This window comes from Oryctolagus cuniculus, chromosome 2, assembly GCF_964237555.1.
Source record: "Oryctolagus cuniculus chromosome 2, mOryCun1.1, whole genome shotgun sequence".
NCBI classification, from domain to species: domain Eukaryota; kingdom Metazoa; phylum Chordata; class Mammalia; order Lagomorpha; family Leporidae; genus Oryctolagus; species Oryctolagus cuniculus.
In genome coordinates, this window is record NC_091433.1 from 12,968,993 (window position 1) to 12,994,585 (window position 25,593).

Sequence of the window (25,593 nt, forward strand, 5' to 3'; positions counted from 1 at the left end):
ATACTTACACATCTACAACTTCCTTAGTTTTCATTATCCAGCAACCACTTAAGTACTTTTACTGGAGACAGCTTTTTACCTGAAATAGCCAACTCCAAAGTTCAAGAAGCTCTGAAAGGAAAGTATTTCCTTATGTTGTATGTATGGAAAAGAAGAATTAAGAATATACTGTTTTTCTATACTTAACTGCACAGAACTGAACAAAGGAGGAGTTGGATCATTTTAGGCAGAGAATTTTAGTTGCTAATGTCTATAATCAGTCTTATGCACCATAATTCATTCTTACATGAAGTGTGGTTTATCTTCAATGTCTATATGCCTATTGATTTTACCTTCAAGCAGTTTTAGGTTTTAGTCCGAAATATTTATTGTTTGGTCTTTTTATTTATTTATTTATTTTTTCTCAAATAGTCTAATAGCATGTCTGCTGTTTTTATATGTATATTTGGCCCTGTTTTTCAATAGATGGTGGTTACTACTTGGAATTTTATATAATGGTTTGGTATTATTTGCTGATATAAATGTGTTAAAGCATGTACTCTGAATTATAACTTATCAGGTCACAGAAGTTATTTCGGAGATTCGAGCACCCATTGTTACTGTTGGTGTTAATGACCCATCTGAAGCAAGAAAAAAAGAAGTCAAGGTAGTCTTCTAAATTAGAAAAATGTATAATGAGTTGAATATAATGTAGTTGTGCAACTCTTATTTCTTCTTGTTTTAGTTTTGAAATTGTTTTCACAGAGTCAAATTATTGATTAATTATTAAACTACAAGTATCTAAAATGTGATTCTGAACAACTTGCTGAACCCTGTATCTGGAAGGTTACAACTTTGTATCTGCCTGACTGCTTAGATTCTTGGTTACTGAGCTATTAGATAACACTTTTCAGCTTGCTATAGATAATCATGTTAATTTTTGTTTCGTGTTTAAACAAATAATTTATATCTTTTCTTAGGTGGCTGAAATGAAAGTTAAACTTATTGAAGCGAAAGAAGCTTTGGAAAATTGCATTACTTTACAAGATTTTAATCAGGCATCAAAATTAAAAGAAGAAATAAAAGCACTAGAGGATGCCAAAATAAAGCTATTGAAAGAGACAGAGCAACTTGAAATTAAAGAAGTCCACATAGAGAAGGTATACATTTTTCATGGTAAATCTCATCTGTATCTGTTATTAATCATCTCAATTAAGTCTTATCTTCTTTAACTCATAAAATTGCCAGAATATATTGACCTTTGAGGGATTAATAACTACAAAATGAACTAAAATGAAAAAATTTTTTTCTGTTCCTTTGTATTTTTGGATTTTGAAAGGCTTTAATTAATTGTAATTATTTTAGTTAGGGATTTATTTGCTCCCTTGTCATGCTAATCTTTAGGATCTGAAGGTTGTTTTTCTTTGCCAGGGAAATTAGCCTCATAGTGATTTACTTCCGAGTTCTGTTTTTCTTGTTTTAAATGGTTAGAAGGAAAATGCATTCATCTTTCCCTTTTTTGTGGAAGACCCATATCCTTTCTACTGCTAGGAAAAGAATTTCTATGGAAACCATACCATTATGCTTGTGTATTTTAAAGCTTAATTACTCTTATGTTTTTAGAAAAAGCTAAGCAGCTTTGTTATTTTTTAATAAAACATTCAATTTGATGTCTAATAACATTTAAAGTTTTCAGCAGTCTTTTTTAAAAGTCTTATTTATTAAATTTATCTTTTAAATGGATTATTTCTTTCCCTGTGAACTTATTTTAATATATAGCATAATGGTATCAATTAGTATATTTGTTAACTTTAATTCATATCTTTTAGGATCTTAATTTTCCTAATGAACATTTATTGCTATACTTTTGGTTTTGGAATTGCTGATTGGAGTATTCTTGTTAAGAAAATGCTGTGCCAGAAAAGAGTTTAAAGGAGAATTTCACAACTTATGTCTTTGACTTCTAGATAAACATTCCTGCTCCAACACCCCATCTTCCCAATGAGTGAATTTTATTTTCAGTTAATAGCTTATTTTTTCTAAAGATTTTATTTAGTTATTTGAGAGGTAGAGTTACAGACAGTGAGACGGAGAGAGAGAAAGGTCTACCATTCGTTGGTTCACTCCCCAGGTGGCCGCAACAGCCAGAGCTACGCTGATCTAAAGCCAGGAGCCAGGTGCTTCTTCCTGGTCTCCCACATGGGTGCAGGGGCCCAAGGTCTTGGGGCATCTTCTACTGCTCTCCCAGGCCATTGCAGAGAGCTGGATTGGAAGAGGGGCAGCCGGGACTAGAACCAGTGCCCATATGGGATGCTTGCGCTGCAGGCAGAGAATTAACCAGTACCCAATAGCTTAATGGATTATTTGAGAAGCAAATATAGTGTAAATACTGAAAATAAGTTATCTGAAAAATAACAAACTACAGGTTTCAATTAAGAAAATATTAGCAAAGGTAGTCTATTATAATTAATATCAACTCTTTAACTTGACTTTCTTTGACTTTTTATATGTCCCTTTGTGATCAGGGAAGTATACAGATTTTGTGAAGTGGTTACTAACCCAGATAGAGTATTGTTGGCTTCCCTAGAAGAAGAATGTTTTAACCTGAGATTTGAATAAGAATAATGTAAGCCAACAGTTAAAGGATGCTTTTTCTGTGATAGTGCAACAAGTGTGAATTTGTTCAATTCTCATTATGACCCTGTGAGGTTGGTTCTGTTATCTTCATTGTATTAATGGCAAGTAATTTGTCCAAAGTCACACATACAGTAAATGGTAGAGACAGGATTCAAATCCAAACTGTGGCTCTAGGTTGCTGCTTATTAATTTATTAAGGTTATGTTATAGACATGTTGGATGACATGTGTGATAGTCCAGAAGGTTAAGAGGCCTGTTGTGTTGGGGCCATTGCTGTGGCATAGTAGGCTAAGCCTCCTGCTGTGGCACCAGCATCCCAAAAAGGCACTGGTTCATGTCTTGGCTTCTCTTCTTCCGATCTAGCTCTCTGCTATGGCCTAGGAAAGTCCTTGGGCCCCTGCACGCATGTGGGAGACCCGGAGGAAGCTCCTGGCTTCTGGCTTTGGATCAACTCAGCTCCGGCTGTTGCGGCCATTTGGGGAGTGAACCGGCAGATGGAAGACCTTTCTCTCTGCCTCTACCTCTCTCTCTTACTCTGTCTTTGAAATAAATAAAAATAAATCTTTAAAAAAAAAAGAAAGAATTGACAGAAACATTAAAAATAAATATGGGAGAAAAGTAATGACCAAGTCATGTAAGGCCTTATGTAAGTAAAATTAAATAATTTGGGCCTCACTCAAGAATTCATGGTGAACTAATAGTGTTTTAAGTGGCAGTGTTCGTTACCTGTTCTATAAGGCCACTCATTCAGAAATGTTACAAAGGAGTGAAAGTATGGGGTAGACAGGCACAATAGTTGGGAGTCTTTTTTTAGGTTTGAGATGATGGCAGGCTGAACTGACTGCACATGGAAAGAAGCAATGGCTTTGAGAGGTTATTTGGGAATTGGTAATAGGAAGAAGACAGAGTCAAGAATATATCCTGGGGCTGGCGCTGTGGCATAGTGGGTAAAGCCACTGCCTGTAGTGCTGGCACCCCATATGGGTGCCACTTTGAGTCCCAGCTGCTCCACTTCCGATCCAACCCTCTGCTATGGCCTGGGAACGCAGTAGAAGATGGCCAATATTCACGGGCCCCTGCACGCACGGGTGTGACCCAGAAGGAGTTCCTGGCTCCTTTCTTTGGATTAGTGCAGTTCTGGCTTTTGCAGCCATCTGGAGAGTGAACCTCTCTCTTCCTCTGCCTCTGCCTCTCTGTAACTCTGCCTTTCAAACAAATAAATCTTTAAAATATATATATATATATATATCCTAGATTATTTGGTGTGAACAACTTGTACATGGTGGTGACATTATGAAGGTAGAGCAGGAGGGGTAAAGTTGTGAATAACAATGAGTTGATTCCTTTCTGGATAGGTTGAGTTCGAGGAGCCTATGGACTATCCAAAAGGTAGCGATTGTATATATTAATCTGAAATTTAGAATATAGCTGGGCTAGCTCATAGATAATAAATTAAGCTGTATGACCAGATAGGATCATTCTGGGAATACATATGTTGAGTGACAAAGCTCTGAGAAAGCAAACATTTAAGGGATAGGCAAAAGATATTCTTACTAATGCTGAATATGTTGTATTTTATTTTAGAATGATGCTGAAACTCTACAGAAGTGTCTGATTTTGTGCTATGAACTATTGAAACAGATGTCCATTTCAACAGGTATAGGAGCAACCATGAATGGGATCATTGAATCTTTGGTATGTTGGTAGCTAAATAGAGGGTTTATTATACCTTATTCCTTCCTCATTTTATAAGTTGTTTAGTAGCACTTAATAAAAATATTAGTATTTTAAACATCAAATAAATGCAAATTGTGAAAAATATGTATACAGTGGCTACTTTATTATGAGGATTAATAAGATAATTCAGGCAAAGGACCTGATACATAAGTTATGATTCTTTTAGAAGGTTTGAAAAAGTTTTATATTAGGAAGAGATGCAGAATGTCTATGTTCTTAAAATAGTAAGAAGAAATACTGAAACATAGCAGGAATATTTTAAGTATTGGAATCTTGCTATATAGAAAGACTGACAAATTTGACATTATGAGCCCTGTGAAAGGAATTTGTGTTATATTTAAAGAACTTTTATAGTAACCTGTCATAGGTAATTCCCATTGTATTGACTATAGTGACATGAGTGCTGCAGAACTCTAAAATAACATTTTCTGACAGGAATTTAGCCTAAACCAAATGTAATATTAAATTTCTAGAGTCTACAAAAAATGAAAATAAGCAGGTACAATTAATTTTAATATATTAAATACATACAGATAACATTTTTGTTCATATGTATCCAAAATGCTATCATTTACTTGTTAAAAACTATTGAGATATTTTACATGCTGTTTTTTATATTAGATTCTTCCTGGAATAATAAGTGTTCATCCTGTAGTAAGAAATCTGGCTGTTTTATGCTTGGGATGCTGTGGACTACAGAATCAGGACTTTGCAAGTAAACATTTTGTATTGCTGTTGCAGGTAGGATTTATTTTTTGACAAAAGCTTGACTATATTTTCTGAATACTGTGTGCGTGTGATGATAATTCTCATACTCTGTATTCTGAAGATGATGGGAAATCTATCATAATTCAATTTTTATCTTTTGATTTATTAAAATGTTACTGTAAAATGCTGAAATATCAGTTAAGAAACTATTATTCATTTAGCAACTGTTTATTGAGTGAATATTATGTGCTAGTACTGATTTAGAACTAGACAAAATAAGGTATGTAGGTAATATAAACAAACAGAAGAAGAAAGTTGTCCTAATGGAGCTTACATTTTAGAAGAAGAAACATGTATGTATATAATATGACAGAGAAAAATAAAGCAAAGAAAGAGAATAGGGAGTGAGAAGAGAGAAAGGGGGATTTTGGTGGAGATAGCCCTTACAACCAGATTTGTTGAGGATTAAATAAGATAATTCAGGTAAATACAAATTTGATGTTTGGGCCCATCCCAGAGAGAAGCAAAGGAGTGAACCTAGTCGATATCTGGTTTTCCAAGGAAAGTGAAGGGCAAGGAAGGGCCCTGGGATAGTACTTTGCTAGGCATGCTCAATGAGCAGGAGGATACCTGGATAGGAAACATTGAAACAAAGTGAAGAATAGTAGGAAAAAGGATTTGCAGGATGCCTGTGTCTTCTAGGAATTTACAGACTAAAGATCAGCAGTTTTCACTGGTGAACGAGATGGGAAGAAATTGGAGGGCTTTGAGCAGATTGTTATATGATTGGGTACAAGATTGGGTAGACTAGAGAGGGGTTGGCAGACCTTTTCTGTAAAGGGCAAGAGAGAAAATATTTTAGACTTTGTGAGCCATGTGATTGTCTCAAGTATTCAGTTCTGTCTTAGTGTGAAAACCGCTGTAGATGTTACATAAATGAGTGTGACAGTTCAATAAACTTGATTTAGAGACGTTGGAATTTGAATTTTGTACAATTGTTCAATAATGTAAAAGTATTCCAAACTAGCAGGCTGTTAAAAACCAGTAGTATTTGGCTTTGGCCTGTGGGCATAGTTTGCCAATCTGTAGTATTAACTAACTATAAGGATACAAGTATGGAAACAGGAATGCTAATAAGGAGGATATTCAGCAATTCTGGAAAAAGATGATGATGACTTGGATCAGAGTTGTGGTTACTGGGATCATGAAAAGGGTGGTATTAGGCAGAGTTCTTTAAAGAGACAGAACCAGTAAGGTATCCATGTTAAGTATCTATCTATCTATCTACCTATCTATCTATCTAAAGCAAAGGAGAGCCTATGTACCTGTCTTGAAAATAACTTATGATGACATGGATCATTGTTTTCTTGAAAAAATTATTTTAAAAGACCAGACTCAACCAGTAAGGTGAATTTTTCCCAAATATAGTTCTCTTATCTTGTAACGCACTTTAACGTTGCATATGACATTGGCAAGAAGAAAATTAGATCTTGATAAAGTCATGTGTCCTAGAATTAGCCAGACTGGCCTGTAGCTTGATTAAAGGAGAAAAATTAAAACCATACTTTTGTTAAAAAAAAATCCCTGGATATTTCAGGATTTTGCTTTAATTTTCTGAGAGTTCATGGACAGATTGGCAGCTAAGTAGTTCATTATAATATGTAGTGATGAAGATTCCTAATGCCTCTTTGTATTTTTCATCCTATGCTGTTATCACAGAAAAATTGCTATTACTGTTGAGTTCTGTTTGGTAATACGGAATGTCAGTATTATCTTATTTTTTTAAGGATTTATTTATTTCTTTGAAAGAGTTACAGAGAGAGAAGGAGAGGCACAGAGAAAGAGAGTCTTCCATCCCCAATTGGCCGCAATGGCCAGAGCTGTGCCCATCCTAAGCCAGGAGCCAGGAGCTTCCTCTGGGTCTTCCCACGCATGTGCAGGTACAAGGACTTGGGACATCTTCTAATGCTTTCCCAGGCCACAGCAGAGAGCTGGATCAGAAGTGGAGCAGCTGGGACTCGAACTGGTGCCCATAAGGGATGCCGGCACTGCAGGCGGCAGTTTTACCTGCTACACCACAGTGCCGGCCCTCAGTATTATCTTTAAAATAGTGAAAAGTTCATTTGTAAATGAACTACAAGAAAAATTTTGGTACTCGTCCAGATGGATCATCTGGTTTTGTTTCGAATTAAGAAATAATCTCCATGTATTACAGAAAGTCATTACTTTTTACATAGCAGGTATTGGCATCAGTGATTGTGTGAATAATTCCAAGGAAGTTTTGCTCGTAATTATGAAATTTAGGCTTTATAGGTGTCCAGGAAATAAAATCCTACATTTTCAAACAAATTTGCCAAGTACACTTGGCCCTTAGTATATGTAGGGGATTATTTCCATGACACACATATACACCCACACATACCTGTGGATTCCAAAATTCTTGGACTCTTAATTCCTTTATGTGAAATGACAGTATTAGTGTATAACCTATGCATATCCTGTATAACTTAAAAATACCTAAATTATAATTCCTAATGCACTGTAAATATTATGTAAATAGTTGTTATTTGTAATATTGAGGGAATAGTGACAAGGAAGAAAGTCTGTATATTTTTAGTACAAATGCATTTTTTTTCAATATTTTGAGTCCTTATTTGGTTGTTTCTGGATGCAGAACCATGAATGGGGACGGCAGATTGTAATTGTATCCATAAGTTCTCTACTATTTCCTGGCTTTCTGATTATGAGCTTTGAGGTGCTAGAATGTAGAAGAAAAAATTTACATGGAAGAAAAATCTTAGAACTTAATGTATGGAAGGTTCATTTATGTGTAGCTTAGAAAGTAGTTCTTTTGGGGTGGCAATATGGCAAAGCAGATGAGCTGTCTATAATGCCAGCATCCGATGTGGGTGCCAGTTTGGATCCTGGCTGCTCCACTTCCAATCCAGCTCCCTACTAATGACCTTGGAAAGGCAGCAAAAGATGACTCAAATGCTTGGGCCCCTACCACCCACGTGGGAGACCCAGGTGAAGCTCCTGGCTCCTGGCTTTGGCTTGGCCTGGCTCAGCCTTGGCTGTTGCTGCCATCTGAGGAGTGAACTAGCAGATGGAAGAACTCTTTCTGACTCTTCTCTTTCTAACTGACTTCCAAATAAATAAATGAATCTTAAAAAAGTTCTTTTTGGCTCTAAATATGAGGTAAAACATTCATTAAGATACACTTATACTATTATGAATACTGCTGAAAATTTTTGAATTGTTACACTCAAGTTGGAACTTTGATAAAAGAGATTGGAGTCAGACAATTATGTAAACGTTTTAATGCAGTGGCAAAAGGAAATAGTGTAGAACTTCTCAAGGCATATTTAAGTTCACTTGACCTTTAAGACTTGTGATCTTTTTAATTTTTGCTTTCATAACATCAATAATAAATGCCTTGGTGATTTCATACAAAATCATTTAACATTAAAGAATGCCCTTGGAGTGAGTGTTGTGGTACAATCCATTAAGCTGCTGTTTTGGATGCCTGCATCCTGTATTGAAGTGCTGGTTCAAATCCTGGCACCTTCACTTATCCAACTTCTTGCTAATGCATCCTGGGAGGCAGCAGGTGATGGCTCAAGTGCTTGGGTCCCTGCCACTCAAATAGGAGACCAGATAGAGTTCCTGGCTCCTGGTTTTGTTCTGGTCCAGTCCTGATAGTTACAGGCATATAGAGAATGAACCTGTGAATGGAAGATAATCTGTCTCTCTGCTGCTATGCCTTTCAAGTACATGAAAATAAATTAACACTTAAAAAATGCCCTCGAACATTCTGGAATTATTTAACGTAAACTCCTGCCCTACTTGATGAGAGACCTTGATACTGTTTCTCTTTAATTTTGTGTAATGATCAGGAATTGTCAGCATCAAATTGATGTGACAGATTAAGTGATGTTCCTGATTAAGAACACTTCACAATTATTTTTTCCCCAGATCCAATCAGTCAATAGCAATAGTGCCATAGATTTAAAAGTTAAAAAAATTTTGTTTAAAGAACTTTTATCTCTAAATTTTTTTCAGGGGTTATTAATGTTTGAAAACTTTCTGTGTGTGTGAAAAATTTGCTTATCTTTTTATATTATTCTGCAGTGAAATTTTTTGAGCTTTTATTTAGACTCCTCAAGCAGGATCCATGATCAAAAGGAGTAGTTAATTACTGAGGGGCCAGTGTTGTGGCACCATGGGTTAAACTGCTGCTTAGGATAACTGATTCCCGTTTCAGAATTCTGGCTGGCTACTTTGCTTCTGATGTAGTTTGCTGCTAATGCACCTGAGAAAGCAGTGCAAGATGTGAAAGACCCGGATGAAGTTCTTGTCTCCTGGCTTCAGTCTGGCTCTGCCTTGGCTGTTGCATTTCTTTGGGGAGTGAACCAATGGATGGAAAATCTCTCTCTGCTTCTCCTGTCTCGGACACTCCACCTTTCAAATAAATTAATAAATAAATCTTAAAAGTTAAGCACTGAATAGATTTACTGTTTTATAAGGGTATTTTCAAGTCTATAATTGGAAGATGTAGATAGGCGGGAAAGAGCTGTGGTTTTTGTTGGAGGGTAAATAGTCCTTTTTAGGTTTTTTTAGGTTCTAATTAGTCATTTTTATTCAGTTTTAGTAATAAAAATTGAAATAAGGGATATATAAGCACTTAGAAAATGAGGGGAGCATTTTAAAATGTGCTTTCTCCAATTATTGAGAACGTGGCTGCTTGGTAAAGGATAGAAGAACAAGGAGTAAGTGCTGCTGAGATAGTGGCTTGTTTAGAATTTGTACAGAATAGTGACGGAAAATATAATCATTTGGCTTCAGCAGATTTGCAAGGTTTGCCTTCAGAAAACAAGTATTATATATGTTCTTGAAATTTCCTTCAAAATCTTGAGAATTTGAACCATTTTCTTCAATTCACTAATTTGGCCAATTTATAGGTTATTCATTCTGCAGGTCAAGTAAAATAGCCAAGTTATCAATAACCAAAATTAATTGCATTGAAGAACATAGTAAATATTTCATGATAGATATATAGAGGTCTTTTTTTTCCATGGCAATGACATTTGGTGTGCACGTTTAACTCACGCTAGACTCATGAACTGCTGGGATTATGGTTCTCCTTTGATATAGGAGTCCAGTTGAAAATTCACTATTAACTGTTAACAACAGGAGTCACTGTGTACTTACTCCTTATGTGGGATCTCTGTCCTTAATGTGTTGTCCAATGTGAATTAATGCTATAACTTGTACTCAAACAGTATTTTACACTTTATGTTCTGTGTGGGTGCAAACTGATGAAATCTTTACTTAATATATACTAAATCGATCTTCTGTATATAAAGATAATTGAAAATGAAAAGAAAAAAAAGAAAATTCACTATTAATGAAATCTGAGTTTACTGAATTAGTAAGAGAAAAATCTATCTTGAATAAACCTTGGTAATCTGGAAGAGTACTGATGTTCTAACAAAAGCTTTTGTTGGTTAGAATGTAATGTTTTTCTCTTGATTGACGGGCTAGTTTGAAAATAATTAAACTTTTTCTGGATCAGAGTGGTAAAACCTTAATTGAAGGTATTATTCATTCTTTTTTTAAATAAAAGGAGCAAATAATATAATTCAATCTGATTCTAGTTCCAGACTTTTTTTTGACTGCAAAGATTGTTTCTTAAAGAATATAGCTCTAAATGTTATGGTGCAAATAAATAAAATATACCTTTCTAAAAATGAATTTTATTTCTGTAAAATGATGCTTTCTGTGGACTCTGTTTTTGAAATTTGACTAAGAAAAAATAAGATATATTAACTATTCACAAGAAGCAGAATTAAACCAGTTTACTGATTTTACTTTTTTGATGGAATGTTTCAATGTAGGTATTGCAAATTGATGATGTCACCATAAAAATAAGTGCTTTAAAGGCAATTTTTGACCAACTGATGACTTTTGGGATTGAACCATTTAAAACCAAAAAAATTAAGGATCTTCAGTGTGAAGGTGTAGAAATAAACAGTGATGCTGAGCAAGAGTCAGAAGAAGTTGAAGAGACTGCTACAGTGAAGAATGTTCTGAAACTACTTTCCGATTTCTTGGATAGTGAGGTAAGAAATAATCCCAGTCCTATGATTATGAAGTGTCATTTTCAGCATGTATTTGTTCATGCTATATTTCATTTTTGTCCAAGTTTAAATTTGGACAAAAATTTAGTTTGCTTTTTGAATATCTTAATTAAATGCCAGCTATCCCTTGTACTAATTTCTGTCAAAACAAATGTGCAAATTGAAGCATATACAAAATTAATTGACAATTACAGGAGATTGTTAATAATTTTTCATCTTTTACCTTGTATTTATGATTGAGAGACTGTTTTTTTCCTGAGGAGATTTAAGAAATAGTTTAGAATAATTTTACATTGGGTAGGTAGGAGGTTCAAAAGGAGGTATAACTGATCTTTTCTTTAAGATCTTGAAGTACATTTTTATAGCAAATATAAACATTTAAAGTGTTTAAAGAATTCAAAAGGTGTTGTTGGGCAGTTCCAAGATGGTGGAGTAGGGAGGGAGCTTACTGCTCTAGCCCAGGAGAAGATAATTTAAAAAAAAGTGGAGAGAGTCTAGTCTCAGGGAAGAGTTAGGGAGAAAATGGCAGAGGAAACTCTACCTAAATTAGAGGGACATGGTGGACCTATGTGGAGGGAATGGGTGCCCATGGGCTCAGGACTCCAGCAGCTGAGAGCCTATGCACCAATGCTACAAAGTGAGGTGAGACCAGACTCAGCAGCCCATGTCACTGGCAAAAAAGCTGCAGGAAGAGACTAGAGCAAACCCCACTTGGATCCCCATTGGGGAAAGTGTACCAGCCAAACTAGAGGAGAAAAAAAAAAAAGTACAGGACACAACACATTTCTCTCTCCCGATCACTTTACAATGGCATGCTGTAACAAGCTGATAGAGCAGGTACCATTTTAGGCATAGGTAACAACTGTGCCAGCTCATGTTTGCACCCAGCAACCAGACGAGTGCAGACTCCTGACTGGTGGGGAGAACTTATGGGGCTAGGAGCTTGTGACTGCATGAGGCTTCTGTACTGTGACTGCATGAGGCTTCTGTACTGGGACTGTGGAAAAAAAAAAAACTGAGGGTGTGTGGGAGGACTCATGGTGTGGCTGGGACTTTGAGCAGTGTCAGTGGGAGACTCCATAAGCATGTGGGTTCCTGGTTACCTGATGAGAAACTGCTTGGGAATCTGAACTTACAATAAGGACTGCACAGATCCTTTGTGTGGTTCTTGGGACAGAGTGATGAATATTATACCTACTGGTGGTAGTGCTCGGGCACTGGTCTCCATTGAGGAGAAGAGCTCAGCTGAGCAGAATAAACCTCCCTTCTGATTCAAAAGAAAGAGAGATTTACCATGCCAAACTTGGTTGTGTCACCTTAGGCACGCCCTTAACCCTGGAGAATTGAACCAAGCTCTCTGGCCACACCCACTACAAGCCTCTAGAGATTCACTGAACCCAGACATTCCACTTATCTACAGAGTCATAGTAAAATGCTAAAAGCTGCTACAGCAAAAAAAAAAAAAAAAAGGAAACCAACAGATATCTCCACAAATGCTGAAAAACAAACACACCAATCCAAGAAACAAGAATAAGGAAGATAACATGACACCCCCAAAATATCACGACACTTCAGTACTAAATTGTGAAGACGACGAGACAGAAGAAATGCAGGAAATGGAGTTCAAAAAATGGATTAGAAGATTACATAGAAGTAATCAAAGGCAAATGCATGAACTACTGAAATCCGTGCGGGACATGAAAGAATATTTCTCCCATGAAACTGAGATCTTAAAGAGAAATCAAAATAAAATGAAGAATTCAACAGAGCAAATAAAAAATGCAGTTGAGAGCCTTAACAACAGAATTGGTGAAGCAGAAGAAAGAATATCAGACTTAGAAGACAAAGCACAGGGGCCGGCATTGTGGCATAGCAGGTAAAGCCGCTGCCTGCAGTGCCGGCATTCTGTGTGGGCACTGATTGAAGTCCCAGCTGCTCCACTTCCAGTCCAGCTCTCTGCTGTGGCCTGGTAGAGCAGTAGAAGATGGTCCAGGTCCTTGGGCCCCTGCGTCTGCTTGGGAGACCTGGAAGAGGCTCCTGGCTTCTGATTGGCACATTGCGGCCAATTGGGGAGTGAACCAGTGGATGGAAGACCTCTCTCTCTCTCTCTCTGCCTCTCCTTCTCTTCTGTGTAGCTCTGACTTTCAAAAAAAAAAAAAAAAAAAAACGAGCACAGGAAAGTATGTAGTTAAACCAAAGAGGAAACTAGGAAACTAAAAAAACACTGTTGGGAATCTACTATTAAAAAAAAACCAACATACGGGTTCTAGGATTTCCTGAAGGCATAGAGAGAGAAAGGATTAGAAGGCCTTTTTGGTGAAATAGCAGAAAATGTCTCTGGTTTGGAGAGAGAAAGGGATATCCAAGTACAGGAAGCCCACAGAACTCCCAATAGACATGACTAGAAAAGATCCTTGCCAAGACACATTGTCATCAAACACACCACAGTAAAACATAAAGAGAAGATTCTAAAATGTGCATGAGAGAAATGCTAGATTACTTTGAGAGGATTTCCAATTAGACTCATAGTGGACTTATCAGAAACCCTACAGGCTAGGAGGCAATGGTGCGATATAGCCCAAGTACTAAGAGAAAAGAAACTGCCATGCCAGAATATTATATCTTGCAAAGCTCTCATTTGTGGATGAAGGTGAAATAAAGACCTTCCATATCAAATAGAAATTGAAAGAATTTGTCAACTACCTGTCCAGCACTCAAAAGATGCTTACGGTTATGTTGCACACAGAAACATGGTCATTACTATGAAAGAAAGTAAAGAAAGAAAATCTCTCAGTAACAGATTAAAGGAAACTCAAAGTAAAAATGAAGAATATTTTTAGAAAAATGGCAGGGCAAAGTCACAACTTATCAATATTCACCTTGAACATAAATGGCCTCAACTCCTCAGTTAAAAGACACGTACTGGCTGAATGGATTAAAAACAAAACCCATCAATTTGCTGCCTATAAGAAACACATCTCACCAACAAAGAAGCATGCAGACTGAAAGTGAAAGGATGGAAAAATATATTCCATGCTTACAGAAACCAAAAAAAAGAGCTGATGTAGCCATCATAATATCAGGCAAAATAGATTTTTAACACAAAAACTGTTAGACAAAGAAGTGCACTATATAATGATTAAAGGGTCAATTCAACAGGAAGATGTAACTATTATAAATGTATGTGCGCCTAATTACATGGCACCTGCCTGTTTAAAAGAAATGTTAAGGTATTTAAAGTTTTTGTGAAACTGCCAAACTTTTTCACAGCAGCCAAGCTATATTACAATTCTACCTTCAGTGTACAAGGTTTCCAATTCCTGTACAGCTTTTGCAACATTGATTCTCTGTTTGTTAAAAATTATAGACATCGTAGTAAATATGAAGAGGTATCTCAGTAAGCTGTTGATTTGCATTTTCCTCATAATAAAATGATGTTGAGTGTCTCTATCATTTTCCTATTTGTATTTTTTTCGGAGGAATGTCTATTCAATTCCTTTTATTAAAATAGGATGGGTATTTATGGAGTTCTTTATATAGTCAGTAGATCCTTATCAGACATACTTTATAAATATTTTCTTCTACCTCATATTTCATATTTTTACTTTCTTGATAATGTCCTTAGATGTATAAAAGTTCTTAATTTTGAAGAAGCCCAATTCATCTGTTTTTCCTTTTGTTACTTGTTTTTGGTGTCATACCTAAGACTCCATCACCAAGTCACAAAGATGTTAATTTCTGTATTTATTCTAGGCGTTTTGTGGTTTTAGCATTTATATTTGGCCTGTTGATGCATTTTGCAGTAATATTTGATATAGAGTGAGTTGGAGCCCACCTTTTTTGTTTTCCCTGTGATATTTGGTTGTCCCTGTACCATTAGTGGAAGAGATCATTTTAGCACTCTTGTTGAGAATCATTTGGCCGTAGATACTAATGTGTATTTCTGGATTCTCCAGTTCTATTTCAATGCTGTGTATCTATCCTTATGTCAGTTGTACAGTTTTGAGTAGTTGTAACTTAATAAGTGACGAAGTTGGGAAATATGAGTTCTCCAATTTGGTCCCTCATTTTCAGTCTTGTTTTGGGTATTCAGGTTCCCTGTAGTTCTGTGTGAATTTGAGGATTGACTTTTCTATTTCTTCAAAAATCCTATTAAAGTTTTGATGAGGATTGCATCAAATATGTAGTATTGCCTTTTGAACAATGTTAAATCTTCCAATCCATGAACATGGGAAGTCTTTCCATTTATTTAGGTTATCTTTAATTTCTTTTGGTAATATCTTGTAGTTTCAGTGTAGCGATTAACACACCTTTTACTTTCTTGGTTAAATTTATTCCTAAGTATTTTATTTCTTTTGGATACTGTTGTAAATGTATTTTTTCCCTTAATTTCCTTAGGGGATTGCTCATGGCTAGGGTATAGAAAGTCAACTATGAATGTATTGATTTTATTTTTGCCCTGGAACTACTGAATTCATTTGTTAGTTCTAGTAGGTTTTAAGATTTATTCATTTGATAAGACAGTTACAGAGAGAGAGGGAGAGTCAGAGTGAGAGCAAGGAGCAAGAGCTTCCATCCTCTGGTTACTCTCCATCCAAATGGCTGCAACAGCAAGGCCTGGGCTAGGCTGAAGCCAGGAGTCTGGAACTCGATCCAGGTCTCTTAGGTATTTAGACTGTCTTCTGCTTTTCTTCAGGTGCTTTAGCAAGGCTCTGGGTTACAAGTGGAGTAGCTGGGACTTGAAGCAGTTCTTATATGGTATGCTGATGTTGCAAGTGGCAGTTTAATCTGCTGTGCCATAATGCTGACCCTGGTGTCTTTGTTTGCTTATTTATTTATTAATTCAATTTTGGTGAGGATCCTTTGGGACTTTCTCTCTATAGCATCATGTCATATGTAAATAGACATAATATTCCTTTCCAATTTGGATGCCTTTTATTTCCTGTCTAATTGCTATGACTAGAACATCTAGTACAGAGTTGAATGGTAGTAGACATTCTTGACTTGTTGATGGTCTTTTACCACTGAGTAGGATATAACTTGTGGTTTTTCATAAATGCCCTTAAGTGTTTTTTTAAAATTAGGAAAGTGTTGAATTTTATATTGTTTTTCTGTATTTTGTTTACCTCAGAACTAATCTTTATTATTTTCTTCTTCCTTACTTCCTTGAAGTGTACCACTGCTCTTTTGTTTTTCATTCTCCAAAGTGTAGCATCATCGATTTGAGAGATTTCTTTTTATGTAGACATTTATTGCTACAGATTTTCCTCTGAACATTTTTCACTGCATCCCATAAGTTTTTGTTGTGTTTTCATTTCAGTTCATCTCTATTTTGTAGCTTCTCTTACAGGTTTTTGATTCATTGATATGTAAGAGTGTATTGCTTATGTAATGTCTTCTGTGTCTTGTTTTAATTTGAAAAATTTTTACTGCAAATTGGCAAAAGTAAGTCCTTTCATTTCAGTGATTTCTTTATAAATATCCTAAACTCTAATCAAAAGGCAAGACCCAGCTATATTGGTAGAAAAGGTGGACAAAACCATAAAATCCAACTGTATTGTGTCTGCACTAGACTCTTTAGAGCCAAAGACACAAATGTTGAATGTCAAAGTATGTAAAATATATTCCATGTAAATAGTAACTGATTGAGAACTTGGTGGCTATTTTAATATCAGATGAAACTTTAAATTTGGAGCCATTACCCAATGATACGCTAATTTCTTGTTGGGAATTGTCCATGGTCATAGTCTTACTAATATTGCAAAAATGGGTAAACTATTGATCATTAGATTGTTTGACAATAAGTGAATGATATTGGTTTTTTTTTTTTTTTTTTTTTTTTTGACAGGCAGAGTGGACAGTGAGAGAGAGAGACAGAGAGAAAGGTCTTCCTTTGCCGTTGGTTCACCCTCCAATGGCTGCCGCGGCCGGCGCGCTGCGGCTGGCGCACCGCGCTGATCCAATGGCAGGAGCCAGGAGCCAGGTGCTTTTCCTGGTCTCCCATGGGGTGCAGGGCCCAAGGACTTGGGCCATCCTCCACTGCACTCCCTGGCCACAGCAGAGAGCTGGCCTGGAAGAAGGGCAACCGGGACAGAATCCGGCACCCCAACCGGGACTAGAACCCGGTGTGCCGGCGCTGCTAGGCGGAGGATTAGCCTAGTGAGCCGCGGCGCCGGCTGAATGATATTGTTTTATTTTGGTTTGATAGCACTGGTACATTAAATCTCTCACATAAGCTGAATTTTCTAGCTTAGACTTTGTCTCTTATCTACTTAAAAACCTAAATTTCCTTGACTTTCCTCTGGGCCATAAGAAGCCACCTTTTAAGTCATATACTCCTATCCCAATTCTTGCCATCCAACTTCAAGTGGGTTACAACTGCTAGCAAGAAAATAATCCTGTGTCATAGTGTGAAATTTAAATTGGTAGGCTTGTTTTCTGGTAGCATCAGTGTGAGCCTTCAATAATGCATTTATTTTCTTGGCCTGTGTACTCATCTGTAAAATGGGGGTTATAGGAGTATTTAGTACTATGATTATTTAATTCACTCAAGAAATGTCTGGTGTCATTCATCTACCAGTCACATTGTAATCTTGCTTATATAATACTAAATAAAACAATGTCTCAGCCCTCATGATTGTGGTGAGCACAGGATGAGAATGTGGAAAGCGCATGCCTATGTCCTAATACTTAATGTTTTTGACCCATATCATTTTTCTTTCTGAACTTTGCTCATTTCATTGTTTTTTACTTGTCTCCCTAATTTAGACTTTCATTTTTATAATTTCTCAAGATAATTGATTTTTCTCAAATTTCACTTAAATCTTGTCTCCTTACATTTCCTTCCTTCCTTCCTTCCCTCCCTCCCTCCTTCCCTCCCTCCCTCCCTCCCTCCTTACCTCCTTCCTTCCTTCCTTCCTCTCTCTTTCTTCTTCCTCCTCCTCCTCCTCCTCCTCCTTCTCCTCTCCTCTCCTCTCCTCTCCTCCCCTCCCCTCCCCTCCCCTGTCCTCCCCTATCCTCCCCTCCCCTCTTTTCTTCCTTTCTTTCTCTTCCCTTCCTCCCCCTCTCTCTCTCTCTCTCCCCCTCTTTTTTCTTTCTTTTCTTCCTTTCTTCTTTCTCCTCCCTCCCTTCCTTCTTTCCTTCCCTCCTTCCTTTTTCCCTCCCCTCCCCTCCCTTCCCCTCCCCTCCCCTTCCCTTCCCTTTTGTCTCTTTTCTTCTCTTTTCTTTCACTTATTTGAAAGGCAGAGTTACAGAGAGGGAGAGAAGTCGTGCATGCACTGGTTCACTCCCCAGATTGCTGCAGTGTCTAGAGCTGTGCCAATCCAAAGCTAGGAGCCAGGAGCTTCTGCCAGGTTTTCCATGCGGGTGCAGGGGCCTAAGGACTTAGGTCATCTACTGCTTTCCCAGGCCATAGCAGAGAGCTGGATTGGAAGTGGAATAACTGGAACTCAAATCAGCAGCCACATGAGATGCTGGCACAGCAGGCTGCGTCTTTAGCTGCTATGCCACAGCTCCAGCCACCCTACATTTTCAATTACTCTTCAATTCCAAATCACACATTACTGAATTTGAACTTCTTGACCTAACTTCATGGTTTTTAATCTGACCACTGAGCATCAATCACAGTAATTTTATTGAGCATTTACTTTGTAAATGGCACATCTAAGATCTTCAGATGTATCCTTTTTTCATCTTTGTAACTGTTTAAGTGACAAGTACTTTTATTATCTACTTTTTGTGTATTAAAAAAGATGAGGTACAGAAAAGTTAAATAACATGCATAGAATAACTTGCAGCTAGGATGTGTCAAAGACTTGAATCAAATTCTGTCCCAGTAGTTAGTATTCTTAATCACCACACTATACCAATACCTCCATTTGAACGCTGCTGTATCTTCTTTTCCTTTTTCTTCTGTAGGTTTGTTTTGATTCTTTTTTTAGGAATGCCTTTTTCCATATCTATACTGTGTGTTCACATTATACCTGTTATTCAAACACATTACCACTCAAACCTGCAGCTTTTGTTTACATGTGGCCTTCCTCTGGTGGTGGGATCATTGCTGATGATATTCTGTCTTAGAAATGCCACACATTTTATTTTTCCACTTGATTATTGTTTAAAGTCCTTGCCTACATTTCTGTTAAATGAAGGTCTTTTTACTTGTTGATCCTTTAATGGAGCATCAAGTCCTTGATTGTAAAGTAAATTAAAAGATATGTTATCTCAGAAGTGAAGAGGAAAGGGAGACTGAGGGAAGGAAGGAAGAAGGAAGGGAATATCATTATATTCTCAGAATTGTATCTAAGAACTATATTTATATTGAACCTTTTGAAAACTAAAAAAAAGTTAAATATAATGAAAAAATGCATATTATAATGATTTTTTGTTTCCTTTCATTTAAAAAGGTCCTTTTGGTTCTACTAAAGAGTTTTAAGGAAATTGACGTTTTCATGGCCAGACTAATGATTTGTCTTGCATTGTTTACAGTTTTTTTTTTGTTTGTTTGTTTTTTTTTTTTTTTTTTTTTTTTTTTTTTTTTTTTACAGTCAGAGTGGACAGTGAGAGAGAGAGACAGAGACAAAGGTCTTCCTTTGCCATTGGTTCACCCCCTAATGGCCGCTGCGGCCGGCGCACCGCGCTGATCTGAAGCCAGGAGCCAGGTGCTTTTCCTGGTCTCCCATGCGGGTGCAGGGCCCAAGCACTTGGGCCATCCTCCACTGCACTCCTGGGCCATAGCAGAGAGCTGGCCTGGAAGAGGGGCAACTGGGATAGAATCCGGTGCCCCGATCGGGACTAGAACCCGGTATGCCGGTGCCGCTAGGTGGAGGATTAGCCTATTGAGCCACGGCACTGGCCTACAGTTGTTTAAAAGCATTAGTCTTGCTATAAAAAAACAAAATCTTCTTGTGTACCTTTAACACATAAAATCACCTGTTGATTTTAGGTAGTTCACATAAATATATAGGACAGGCTACATTGTGAGGCTTAAAAAGGAAATAAAAATAATGTCTTAAAATGAATGTCATTTTTATTAGGTGTCTGAGCTCAGGACAGGAGCTGCGGAAGGACTAGCCAAGCTGATGTTCTCTGGACTTTTGGTCAGCAGTAGGATTCTTTCTCGTCTTATTTTGTTATGGTACAATCCTGTGACTGAAGAGGATGTTCGACTTCGACATTGCCTAGGCGTGTTCTTCCCCATGTTTGCATATGCAAGCAGGTACTGAGTAATACTAAAACCTGATTTGAGGTCATATTCTGGCCCCTAATGAGTTATGTCTATAATGTCATTTTGTTTTTGATAGTCTGTCTTCAGTGGATAAATTATGAAATGTGAAGAGTTTATATATGTCTTATCTGCCTGAATTATTTGTCTCCTTCCTGGATGAAAATGTACTTTATGGGGTGAATTTTACACTTCTGTCTGCTAACATTTTCTAATTTTTTTTTCAATAGGACGAATCAGGAATGCTTTGAAGAAGCTTTTCTTCCAACTCTGCAAACACTGGCCAATGCTCCTGCATCTTCTCCTTTAGCTGAAATAGATATCACAAATGTTGCTGAATTACTTGTAGATTTGACAAGACCAAGTGGATTAAACCCTCAAGCCAAGTATTCCCAAGATTATCAGGTGGATGAATATGTTAGCCTGGGAATGGTTAGGATGATGACAATATGTAGACCATTATTTTGGCAAAATATTCCTTCTCTTCAAAATAGTGGAGTGTTGTGTTTTTATTTTGAGATTTCATGTTTAGTATGAAAAAAGAAAATGATGTTTCAGGAAATGTGGAGAAATCAAATGGAAAAGCTGATGCTAACATTTTTGCTCTTGAAATTACAAAAAATTCAATAGCCCCATTTATCCCTTTGCCACTTAATATTGCCTGGAAATCACTGATGGATGACTTGTGTTATCCCAGGACTCACTGAGTCTTCAAATGTTGGCTTACTTGCTATGCTGCTGCTATCAAAGACTGAAACTCATCTCAAGCTTATTTTGGTTTTTAATTCAAAGATGACAATTCAGCTGCAAACTGAACCACAGATTAAAATTGATTTTTAAATCCTTCAATGGCATGATTTCTGATATAAATGATCAAATTGAAAGTTTTGCTGTTCTCTCTTATTTAGTGACTATGTACTTTGCTCAAATCACAATGTTATTGGAATGATAAGATTAGAAAGGATATTAGGCAAAATGTAGTAAGGGGTCAGTGACAGAGTCAGTAAGTACTTTTAGGACTTTTATAGAAGGGCAAATTCATAGGGATGATGAGTATAGCACTGATAGTTACAAAATTTTTTTGAATAAAGCTCATTTAGGCCTTGTTGGATTTGGGGAGCAGTATAGAAAAGAAAGATATTTTAGTAAAGGTGATAAATGTAGAATTGTTATGTCACTTATGTTGAGAAACTGGCAAAAATCATTCGGGCTAAGGATCCTGAAGAAGACATAATTTTGTGAGTAAATTATAGATTGCTAAGGGGCCAAAGTGTAGGATATTTTGAGTTGGCCTCATTTGCAGTGAGTAACTGTATAGAAGAATCATAAAAGTTGTACTGGTTACAGAGGACCAGAAGAGCTGTTAGTATAATTTGAGAGTACTCTCATTAACATGTTGGAGGAAAGGAATGTACTTTAGGGCATAGGACCAAGTTTAACTACCAGGCAAATAGGCCATGGCTGGTAACTTAGGAAGTTCCAGAACTTGGATCTGCCTTTGAGTTGTTCGGAATTGAGAAAAGTTGGGCCACTGTACCTATGCTTTAGCTAATCATTGGATATAGACTGATCATTGAGGGAGGAGGTTTGACCTTAGGCAGTATCCACTCTCACTTGCTTGTATCACTCTTATAACTGGGAACTTTCAGCCTCTAAAAGGTGCAATAACTGGAATGAGTGCTTTAGTCCTAAAAGGGGTGGATCTGGAATGCTGTATTACAGCATTTACCACAGAAAGTTAGGAGGAGAACTTATTTTGGGGCAAAAGGTAGATTTTAAATTTGGTTTTAGACATTTTGCATTTGGGATTATAGTAAAATGATTGGAAATGTTTGCTAGCTGTATCGTATTCATTTTGAACTTGCAAGTAATTTTCCCTTAATTTTCTAGGCCTTTACAGTACATGACAATTTGGCTATAAAAATTTGCAATGAGATCTTAACAAGTCCATGCTCACCAGAGGTTCGCATCTATACAAAAGCCTTGAATTCTTTAGAACTAAGTAGCAATATTGCAAAAGATCTTCTGGTTCTCTTGGGTGAGATTCTGGAGGTAAGATATTTTCAAATTACTCTTAATTAGTATATGTTGATATTTATGCAATAGAATTTATAGGGATGTATTAATTTATACATATTAGCATATTATGACTGCTCATTTGAAGTAGTTCTTTCAATAAGTTTTATATAATTTTTAGAATGCTTTTTTTATGTAAGCTTTTATTTTTTAAGATTTATTTTATTTGAAAGAGTTAGAGAGAGGCAGAGGCAGAGAGAGAGAGAGAGAGAGAGAGGGAGAAGTCTTCCATCCACTGGTTTGCTCCCCAGATGGCCACATTTACCAGAGCTGCTTCCTCTGGGTCTCCCACTCAGGTGCAGGGGCCCAAAGAGTTGGGCCCCTTCTGCTGTTTTCCCAGGCCACAGCAGAGAGCTGGGTTTGAAGTGGAGCAGCGGAACTCGAACTGGTGCCCATATGGGATGCCAGCATTGCAGGTGGCAGCTTTACTCACTATGCCACAGCACCAGCCCTTATTATTTTAAAAATTATTTGAGAGGCAGTGAAACGGAGTGGACTACCATCTGCTGGTTCACTCCCCAGATGAGTGTAATAGACCTGTAAAGCCAGGAGATAGGAACTCAATCCAGGTCTACCATGTAGATCCCAGGAACCCAATTACTTGAGCCAACACTTCTGCCTCCCAGTGTTTGCGCTAGCAGGAAGCTGGGGTGAGGAATTGGAGGTGAGTATCAAATTGATGTACTCCCATATGGGATATGAAGTCTTAACTAGCCTTTTACTGCAATGCTAACCCCTTGAATGTTGTAATATTGGTATATAACTTTTTTGTAGGAAGATTAGAATATGTGTATTTCAAATATATTAATGTTCTCTTTTTGTAGGAAGTAAAAGACAGGACATGTTTAAAAGCTTTGGAGAAAATCAAGGTTCAGTTAGAAAAAGAAAATAAAGAATTTGATGACCAAACTGTGGCAGCGCCGGAAGCCAGTATAACCACAACTGGTTTTCAAAATGAAGATGGTAATGACCAGAATATTTATAACATTCTAACCTTTTCATCTTTACTTAGTTTTATTTTTTTTCCTTCTAATGTATTTGGTTGGATGTAATAAATGAATGAAAACTTTTTTCTACTTAATTCCCTTGGAATAGAGTATTATTCATTCTGATAGTGTTTATTCTACTTTTTAAGTTGAATAAGTATACATTTCAAGTATGAAAGCATATATTTCTCATCATATAACCATATTTTCAGGAGTTCTGATTGTTTCCAGTACTCACATTTTTTTGGAACAGTGATTTATAACCTCTCAACAGCTTGCTAAGTGTCATGTCTGAAATATTGACTTGAAAAGACCATTTGAAATATTTCATGAAGCTATATTTTATTTAGATTGTTATATTGTTTTCTTTAATAGAAAATAATAAAGAAGTATACATGACTCCTCGCAGGGATGTAAAACCAACCTGGATGTCAAGCTCTACTCAGCAAAAGACTAATAGAGGTAGTGTACTGATTGACTAGCTTTGCAGTAAAACTGTTTTCAATTTTGTCTCCTAATGCAAAATCCTTACTCTCTAAGTTTATCCTTGTTTTCTTAGGGATAAAGTTTTTTCAGTGTCTTCGGTAGCCTTTTTAATTCTTTAAGTTGGTATTAGTTTTGCTTAGTGTCTAAAGATTATGAAATCAGTGTTCCAAATGCTTTTGCTTAAGGACTAGATTTGGTTAAATGATGATTTTATATTACCAGTTATTGTGTTCTGTCTTTTATGATGGCTAAGCATTTTTTTTTTGTTTAATCCATGTAGCATTTTTGGGCTTTTTTTTAAAGGTAAGTTTATTTTTTTTATTTTTATTTTTTTTATTTAACAGGTAGAGTTATAGACAGTGAGAGAGAGAGACAGAGAGAAAGGTCTTCCTTCTGTTGGTTCACTCCCCAAATGGCTGCTCGGCGCTGCGCCGATCCGAAGCCAGGAGCCAGGTGCTTCCTCCTGGTCTCCCATGCGGGCTGGGGCCTAAGCACTTGGGCCATCCTCCACTGCCCTCCCGGGCCACAGCAGAGAGCTGGACTGTTAGAGGAGCAACTGGGACTAGAACCCAGCACCCATATGGGATTCTGGCGCCATAGGCAGAGGATTTACCAAGTGAGCCACGGCGCCAGCCCTGGGCTTTTTCTGTTTCCTCCCATTGTATTTCGTATTTATGTGATAATTTATTTCCTGATACATATCCAACAATAGGGGATTTGTTGGAATAAAGGAAGTATTGACTCTTGGGAGGGCTTTTATTGTTTTATTATTTTATTTTACAAAAGCAATGCATGCTTATTACAGAGAAATCAAAAAGTACATCCAAGAAAACTGTTATAAAGAACACTAATAATGCCAATCATGAATTTAATCTTTGAAAAATAGCTTTAAAGGCCTTTTTCTATGTAGATTTAATTTTTTTCTAAAATGGAATGTGGCCACATTTTTTTTTTTTAACCAACTATTTAGATATCAATTACTAGATATTGTTCTACAGTAGTCCCATATTGTTGGATGTTTTCTTGGGAATAAATGCATTAGTAAAAACAAGTAATGTGCAGAAAAAGCAAAAGTGTAACATGAATAAGGGTATATATGTATAATTTTCAAATTGTCATACTGAACAATTTCAGGAGATTGTTTTAGTTAAATAGTACACCATGAGAATTTCATCCTTTTTTGAATAGTCTAAACTTTATGTATACATGCTTACTTTTTATCATAAATGAGGAATATCACAGGCCATGCTGTCATCTTAACCTTGTAAGTTTCCATCAAGTAAAAGTTTTACAACGCTTGGTACATAAAGTTTCTAATTTTCATATTGAAATATATTCTAGAACATCCATAATTAAATTGTGTATGTACAAATATAAGAAGTCACTACCTTAGTGATGAAAGTTATTTTTAGAACCTGTTTGTGTTTCTCACCAACCTTTCTAATCTTAATTTTCAGTCTGTGTACCTTTTGTTACAGCAGTGATATTAAACATGTTTTTTCAGATGCTCCTGTACCCAAATACATTGATCTAAAATATGACTCCTTGTAACTTGTTTGTAACTTCCATATTTCCCTTGCCCATTATTGTGTTTATAAAAGAAAGTAATGTAAATTTTACT

General features: G+C 36.6%; 1 protein-coding gene across 1 annotated transcript in view; it reads left to right on the plus strand.

The window, feature by feature from the left end:
• NCAPG (non-SMC condensin I complex subunit G) overlaps positions 1 to 25,593 on the plus strand; it is a 46,255-nt gene that overhangs the window by 19,213 nt on the left and 1,449 nt on the right. The window contains exons 10-19 of the mRNA XM_002709370.5: positions 560 to 646; positions 960 to 1,139; positions 4,201 to 4,311; positions 4,975 to 5,094; positions 10,959 to 11,183; positions 20,237 to 20,418; positions 20,655 to 20,829; positions 22,315 to 22,476; positions 23,325 to 23,463; positions 23,862 to 23,948. Coding sequence (XP_002709416.1) covers positions 560 to 646; positions 960 to 1,139; positions 4,201 to 4,311; positions 4,975 to 5,094; positions 10,959 to 11,183; positions 20,237 to 20,418; positions 20,655 to 20,829; positions 22,315 to 22,476; positions 23,325 to 23,463; positions 23,862 to 23,948 — 1,468 coding nt within the window. The remainder of the gene's footprint in view (positions 1 to 559; positions 647 to 959; positions 1,140 to 4,200; positions 4,312 to 4,974; positions 5,095 to 10,958; positions 11,184 to 20,236; positions 20,419 to 20,654; positions 20,830 to 22,314; positions 22,477 to 23,324; positions 23,464 to 23,861; positions 23,949 to 25,593) is intronic.